The sequence below is a fragment of the Eptesicus fuscus genome, chromosome 16 (genome assembly GCF_027574615.1).
Source record: "Eptesicus fuscus isolate TK198812 chromosome 16, DD_ASM_mEF_20220401, whole genome shotgun sequence".
Classification (NCBI taxonomy): domain Eukaryota; kingdom Metazoa; phylum Chordata; class Mammalia; order Chiroptera; family Vespertilionidae; genus Eptesicus; species Eptesicus fuscus.
The window spans coordinates 40,982,070-40,990,661 of record NC_072488.1 but is presented as its reverse complement, the minus strand read 5'-3'; the positions used below and the strand labels follow the sequence as shown (position 1 = coordinate 40,990,661).

Genomic DNA, 8,592 nt, shown 5'->3' with positions numbered 1-8,592 from the left:
TCTGGCTTTTCCCCTTGCCCCGCTAAAATACACAGAACAGCAACGCTCTGGTGTTCACCTGCTGCCCTAATGATGCTGACACGGTGCAGGAGTCCAAGCACCAAGACATCCAGGAGAACCCAGGCATTCAGTGTCTATGGCTGAAGGTGAACATCAGAGAATGCCAAGGGGCCCCAGGAGAAGGTGAGAAGATTCCTTCCGGGTAAAGGGTGAAGATGCGGTACCATCTGGTTCATCCTGTCTTTCCTCATAATGTTCTCCACCTCCCACTCCCAAACTCACCACCCAATAAGCCTCACAGGATTATCTTGGAAAGATTTAAAAACACTAAGAAAACCATTACAAATCTGTGTTGCTCTTTTAATATGTACATTTGTAGTTCCTATAGAATAGAAAATATTAGTGTTTAACAAGGACACTTGGTTTAGTGATTTATTATTTCCAATACATATACTCAACTATTATTAAAGATTCTAAACTATATTTCAAAAATTCTAAGTCACTCGAGATGAGATTATTACTGGGCTTAAAGAAGTTTGGGAACAGAGATACAGAGACATAGCTCATGACACTGGAGAACAAATAAAAGGCCAGATAGCTTGCCACCTTCATCTAAGGATGAAAGAACTAAGGTCCTTTGAAAAAATTATGGTCAAAAATCATTTCTATATTCTTAATGTAAAGACAGCACAATGAAAGTTAAAATAATCAGGCAGGATTTCCATTTGAAAAAGAAACTCAAATTCTTTAAGTTGTTCTATGTTTGAACTCAGACACACAGTAAATTACAGATGTGGAGCACTAAGTAACATTCCCTGCATGGTGAACATTCTATAGTATTATGGAATCTATTTTCAGTATCCATGTGGTACTAATGTCCCCAAGTTTCAAAGAATAAAACAGTCGATGAAATGCGAAGCTTGCATCTAGGATACTAGAAAAATGCTAGCTATTATATGATGGCTGTCATTTTTTAAAGCCTGGTTCTGCTTGAAGAATTACTTCAATAGCAATGAAAAGAGGCATGCTTTTCCACCCATGATGTAATTTGCCGGGTTATACTTGCATAGTATTCTACAAAGACAGAATCTTTTGGAAAATAGAAAAAAAGACCAAAACCTGTGTTTTTTTTGCTTTTTATAACCAGCAGACAAAGCACATGAAAAATATCAACTATTTGTCTTTAACTTTGTCTACTTTCCACTTCTAGATGCTTTAAATAGGATAGAAAAAGCAAAGCAACAACAAAAAAATTCCATAGACTACACTGAAGGTTAACATTTCAATGTTTCATTTGTAAAGAGTCAATAGTAAAGTCATAACTATAGAAAGGAAACCAATTATTGCTTAAGTGCCTCCTTAGTTTCTGAATATTTTTCCATAAAGAAATAGTAAATGTGAGCCATGTATTATTGCATAACCAAGTTACTTTTTTCTTTTCATAAATTTTTTTGCTTCTTTCAAAAGCTCTTCCATATCTTCCTTCTCTTCATCCTCCTTGCCAGGTTCCCAGTCAGAATCTTCATCCGTGGGCTCATACTCTTCTTCTTCATCATCTAGAAAGCTGTCATTCAGGTCGTACTCATTGGGTTGCCCCTCATCGTCATCCACAGTGTTTCGGACTGAAAAACAGAAGTTTGGTACATGAATTGCCACTCAACCTGGGATTAGAGATGGCTAACTGTAAAATGCCCTTCTCTGTCAAGAAAAAATCACTTTACCTAATATATAGCTAATCACTACACACTCCTAGAAAGGGGACTAACATGACTACCTGTTATTTATTATTTCTAGCTTTTCCTACCATGAGGCTCCTGGACTAAAATGTCCTATGAGATTCATAATAATGGTTCCTTCATAATATCGTAATCATATCCAGGCCACCCTGCCTTCTGGGATGGTACAGTGTATTTCTGTCCCAGTTATTCACTGCCCCTCCCTATGATATGATTATATTTCTCCATCCCCAATGACACAATTCTTGGCCAAAACTAGTGGGTGGAAGTGGTGTGTGGCCTTCCAAGGAGAAGCTTGCAGAGCCTTTCTGTGGTTCTGCTATTATGATGTCCCCTGGCTATGAGAGCAGTGGGTCCCAGGCAGGGGCTGATCCTCCAGCCTGAACGCTGAGCTGGGACGAGGCCACAGCCAACACGAAGCTGGAAGTGAAGAAGAAACATATCTCGTGTTTGTGTAAGACAGTAAAATTTGGGGATTATCACAGCAAACCTCGCACAATCTGACTGATGCATGAGGGTTGTAATCAAATGAGAAGATACAAAGTTTACATACTTTGGAAAGTTTAGTTTATAAATCTATGATATTCTATAGTTCATTATACAAGTAAGATTACTATGGTAACAGCATTTAGAATTTATAGATTTCTAATTAATATTTTAATACTAGAATTCTTCTGTCTCCAAATTAATTTCTTCCCTCATCCCACTCTGTTTTATATTCCTTCCATAGTGAGCATCAGAGTTGGTCTAAAGTAAGGCAGTGAAAGACTCTGGGAAGATATGGAACATTTAAGAAACAAGTAGGGCCCTGACTTGTTTCAGTGGATAGAGCGTCAGCCTGCGGACTCAAGGGTCCCAGGTTCAATTCCGGTCAAGGGCATGTGCCTTGGTTGCGGGCACATCCCCAATAGGGGGTGTGCAGGAGGCAGCTGATCGATGTTTCTCTCTCATCGATGTTTCTACTTTCTCTCCCTCTCCCTTCCTCTCTGTAAAAAAATCAATAAAATATATTAAAAAAAAAAAAGAAACAAGTAGGCTCAGCCAGTGTGGCTCAATGGTTGCGCATCAACTTATGAACCAGGAGGTCACAGTTCAATTCCCGGTCAAGGCATATGCCTGGGTTTCAGGCTCAATCCCCAGTTTTGAGCATGCAGGAGGCCAATCAATGATTCCCTATCATCATTGATGTTTCTATCTCTCTCTCCTTCTCCCTTCCTCTCTGAAATCAATATGTATATAGTAGGACGGTTCTATCTGGAAATCTTCTGAATAGCAGAGGACAATCCCTGTGGTGAAAAGCAAATGTATGGGTAAGAAATATTAATGTCTATGCTTTTACATATGCTTTAGTTAATGTCTTCCGAAAGTTCACATGAAATAGATATTTATATTTTTCTTAATATCACTACTCATACAAATAAGCCAGAATTTGTTAAGAGGATTTGAGAATAGCTTATAATAATAATAGAGATGATTAAAAAAAATACAAACACAAATAAAAAGTAAAATATATGTCAATCTCAATTTTTAACATAATTATTATAACTTGAGCATCAAGTTTCTTGGTAGCCAAAGCTAAAAAGGAGCTACATAATAAGCTACACAATTCTCATTAGCGTAAGAATCACCTCGGTTTCCTGAGGGAAATCTTGCTAACTCCAAACATAACTTACCATTTTCTACCTTGATGTCCTTGATTGATCTATTATTCACTTTGTCTGGGATGTCCTAAACCCACCCACCACAAGCTAAGAAACAAAGATGACTGAAATCCTACCACCTTAAAGACCACATTAACTTAAAATTCCCACCTCTAGCGTACCCTGATAACCCCAGGTTTTGGAGCATCTCACCAAAACATGTCAACTCAGTGCTGGTATTCCTGTCTCTCTGTAACTTTGCCCACTTGTTAGACATACAATAAATAAATAAATAAATAAATGTGTGAGTAAATGAACATTATATAAATGAGATTAAGATCTTGGGTAATGTTAAACTTTAAAGATTTGGGAAATAAGAAAACAAGTATGTTATAATTCTGTCTGATATCAATAAATTTAAAAATATGAGACCTCAATACTTAAATTAATATTTGAAATACTCCAGATACTTTAATTTGTAGGTTTTGGAATAGGAAGAGATATTCTAATTATGTTGCCACAGAGCCTTTGAAAGTACATTAAAAACATAAGGCTAAATGTTGCTTAATAATATCTATAATTTTTTTAAAAAAAAGTCTTTCTAATGAAGTAAAAATATTTTTACTTCAAAGAGATTTTGCAAAGAAAATTCAGATATTTTTAATGATGCCATATAATACATATTGATAGTGTTTAGGAAAATGGTTCCTATTTCTGGGAAGATACACAGATGTATCAAATACTTTTTTTCATAGAAAAATGCTAAACTTCATCAATAAAATATAATTGTAATCAAGATTATTACATTATTGCTGGAAAGGAAGTTAACAACCATAAATGCTACATCGTTAGATACAGCCTCAGTAAAAACAGTAAAACATATAATCTCCATACATATTTCCTCAGATAAAATGAGTATATTGGTGTCTGGAGTAGTAAAGCACTAAAGTATGTTTCAGCCAGAAATATCAAATGGAATCCCCAATAGTGAAATTAATTATTTTTATCACTAGGTTACAAGTTGGTTGTGTTTATACAGATACACATAGGCATAGCCTGAAAGTATGCATTTTATGCTCTCACTCTCATATTGTGCGCTGAACTGGCCTCTGCCAATGATACAAATAAGCCAGAATTTGTTAAAAGGGAAAAATATTACAGTTCAGAAGGAGGGGAAACAGAAGGTCAAACAGGCTGATGTAAATAGGACTGATGGACATTAATAGTTGCTTGTCTAGTGTCTATTCCTGTTTTTTACTCCTTCCCCAAAAATTTTAGTTTCTATTGGGGATCCCTGTGGTTTTGAAGGAGGTGACTCTATTCTGGTTCCAGGGCTGGTACAAACTAATCAGTAGCATAGTGAATGGTTCAAGAGAAAGAATGTGATCTAAGCTAGTAAAAAAAAGTGAATTTATGATTTTTTTCTTAGAATAGTGAGAGTCAAAGTTGTTAATTCTCTCTCTCCTTAGATGTAAAAGTGGGTACTTATCATCCCAGCTGAATAAGGATGGGAAGAAAAGTCAGTCTTAGGATAATATCAACCCCTCTAAAGACAGAATGGTGGAAGGAGATTGGGTCACTGGTGACATTATTAGCAATATTAGTGAGCCAAAGCATAAATTATGTCTAAATCTAGTCCTATATTTGAACTTTGCAATTATAGAAGTGAGCAAGTTCTCTGTACTGTTTAGACCAATTTGAAATTTTGTTTTCAGGTACTTACAAAGAAAAAAATCCTAATAGATGCAAGGATAAATATATATTGTTACACAATGATTGTAGAAAATATTTGCTGCATAAATACTTATATTTTTATTTAATAAAAATCATTAAAATTAGCAATTTGACAAATTCACAGGAGAGATTTTGGAAAAAATTCATAATCACTGGAAACTGTATGTAGGTTTAATAAGAGATTCATTTAAAGGTTTCATTTTGAGTTTCCTGAAGAAAAATTACTTACTTGAAAGTGTACTATGTCTATATTCTACCTTGTGCTGAGGATTCTTCCTGAAGAAAAAGAAAGAGAAGAAATCAGAAGTAAGATCTAGTTTTCCAGTCACTAAAAATTAATGACTATTTTAATTAAACTAGAACACTCACTAACTCACACAGACAATTAGACCCCAATAAGCCTCTCTTTGAAAAGCATTTGCTTTTCCTTGTTAACTACACTCACTATGCTGTACACAGCATTTGCTTTTTTATTTCAACATTTACTGATGCCAGGCATATTTCTAGATGAAAAGGTAGAGTGGTGAACCAAAGTTCTTTCCTCATGACTTATACTCTAGAGAAAGACAGCATGCGACAAACAAAATATATCATATTCCTAAAGTAAAATATATTTTATTTTTAAAATGTCAATGTCATATGTTACATATATAAAAATATAATGTAAAATAGTATATAAAACACATAACACAATATAAAATACGTGTGTGTGTGTGTGTGTGTGTGTGTGTGTGTGTGTGTATTGTGTAATGTCTAAAAGATACTTTTAAGGTTCTTCTAAATCCAAAGAAAAATCTGACAGTCATAGTAAGCAGACTCCACTGCAATCAGGTTCCTGACTACTAACTGCTCAGCATCATAAAACACTTAGCTCTAGTCCATCCATCACTCAGGTCAACAAGGAACACAGAGTTCTTCCCAGATGCTTCAGAGAGAGTTGCCACTGTGTCTTGGACCTGTTCTCATCTGTCTTGTTTAACTTGAGCATTATGTTGTGCAATGGGCTCTGGTTTCAGGATCAGAAGACTTAAGTCTGAACTGAAACGACACTGTTTACAGGTTATGGGATTCAGGGTAAGTCCTATGAACCAAGTCTCCACTTCCTCCTCTGTAAGCAGGGATAATAATGCCTACTTCACACAAGGTTGTTCCAAGGGTTAAGTGAAGTAATGTGTATAAACATTTGTAGGCTATTTAGCATTTTACAATTGTCAGCTATTTTTATAGAAATAGAAATCAATTTTACTTTAAGATAGCCAACAATATCTGAAAACTGTGCCAGCAAAAGTAATTGCCAAGTAATACTACATAGCTAAATTTTGCCTTCAATAATACATACAATTATTATGGTTGAATATGTCCCCAATCACACTTCACACACTTATAGAATATTTTCTAACATTTGCCTATGTATATTCCATTCTCAAAAACCAGTTATTTAATAATAAGGCAGAATGCCTTTTTCATATAATCCTGAGTTAATGCTAAGTGGCAATTCTGTAGGGTTCTTTGGAGGCATATGAGCATTTGTAATAACTTTCTAGGACGATGTTAAATTCCATCCAGGACTTGTTCCTAATAATGAATGGAAATACTCAGAGTTCATTCATAAAAGATTTATATCAACCTTTTTCACAAATGGCATTTTCTATAACTCAGCAGGCCTCAAAATCCTGTATGGTTCTTTTGGTGTGTGTGTGTTTGCATTGTTACTAATTATTAACAGTAATCTTTGGGTTCTAAACACAGAACCATACACCCATAACCACACCAGGTTTTTGTGAGCTGTTACATTTTAAAATATACATTTTCTAAAACATTTCTGATTTTAATGATATAGGTATATGAGTAACAATACATAGCTGAAGGAAGAACACTTCAGGAAGAGGTAATTTTTAAAAAGTCTTTAAATTTGCTTTAAGGCCAACGTAGAAACAAGCTAGGGCAGGTGGAAAAACACAGAAAGGTCTGTATAGCTCAAGGGGAATGAATGAGAAGGAAAATATAAGGAAATCAAGTCAGAGAACTTGGGAGACATGGTAGAGAGTTTTGTAGGAAGCTACCGGAAGGTGTTAAGTAAGAAAACAACATTTCACAACTTGTTTTTAGAGAATTCCTCTGGTTGCTATACAGAAAACAAACTACAGAAAGGCAAGGGAAGGAAAGGGATATATCCCAGGGAAGAGGTTATGACTAAGGTGATAGAGACAGAGGAAGTAAGAAGTGGTTAGGGTTTTAAAGGTTGAAATGGCAAGAACTGCTGACGGGCTGGAAGAGTGGTGTGAAGAAAAGAAAAGAAGCAAGGGTGCTTCTTGGTTTGGGGCCTCAATACTCTGTGTTAAGGTGAAGTCATTGACAAAGATGGAGCACTCTTGGGACCGTTGCTTTCCTGATGGTTTCTGATGTGGTAAGTGTGAACTACCTATTTACAACCAAGTGGGGGCATTCAAACATGAGTCTGGCGCCATTAAGTTAAATTAGCTCACCCAGGGAATAAGGATAGAATAGAGAATGGATGAGATCAGAGAACTGAGTCCTCTGGCTCTGCAATAATCACAGGGAGGAAAAAGGAAGAGGAGACAGCAAAGAAGGCTATGAAAAGTAGCTGGGAATATAATGATGACTGTATAAATATGAATAAATTGCTCTCTGCTCTCAATTTCTCCACCATTGAGTGGAGAACCCTAATCATAAATGACCTAACCTCTGTTTTCCATGTTTTCATAAGGAACTGAGGCTCAGAAAGATCCAAGTTATACCATAGAACTGGCATAAACATAACTAGAATTTTAAGTCTGCTGATTTTAAAACCCATATATCTCCATCATAAAGAGCTACCTAAAGATTAAGTAGGCAAAAATAATGAGACAAGAATAGTAATTTTTATTTTTGCTTACTTCCAAACATTTGGTAATTTAATACCAAAACTTAACACTCAAAATTTAAATGAACCGGAAGTACTGTTTTACATCAACTATCTAAAATAGTGACTAGCACATTAGGTGTTCAATATTTGCTCAATGAATAAATGATCATACTATCTTTTTGCTTCATCCCAAAATAATTTACCTTGCATTTTTGAATTCCAACACTTATTTTAAAACCTAATGCAAAAATATGAATTCTATGTTATCAAATATCTAAGTATCAAAATTTAGGAGAAAAAAATAATTAATAAATATGGTCTTTGTTAAATAATGAAAGAATAAACCAGTATAAAACAATAGAAAGTAGTCAATTTGGTAACTGGAAGTAATTATAATTTACTACTTATGCCAAAAGAAATCTGCAAATTCTTATATATTTGCAATTAATACTAAATATAACAAAGAAAAACAAATTTATTATTAAAATGAATACATAAGCAAAAAAAGAGAAGAAAAATACCATAGAAGCCATATTTTATCAAGGCTATATGATGATAATTGGTGGTGTTACTGCTATTTATAAATGAATTTTTAAAAAAATATTGTCAAATATTA

General features: G+C 34.7%; 1 protein-coding gene across 1 annotated transcript in view; it reads right to left on the bottom strand.

Annotated features, from left to right (window-relative positions):
- Nucleotides 1-346: 346 nt before the first annotated feature.
- APLF (aprataxin and PNKP like factor) overlaps nucleotides 347-8,592 on the bottom strand; it is a 67,232-nt gene continuing 58,986 nt past the window's right edge. The window contains exons 9-10 of the mRNA XM_054728000.1: nucleotides 5,340-5,386; nucleotides 347-1,622 (exon numbers count right to left, since the gene is read on the bottom strand). Coding sequence (XP_054583975.1) covers nucleotides 1,426-1,622; nucleotides 5,340-5,386 — 244 coding nt within the window. The 3' untranslated portion in view covers nucleotides 347-1,425. The remainder of the gene's footprint in view (nucleotides 1,623-5,339; nucleotides 5,387-8,592) is intronic.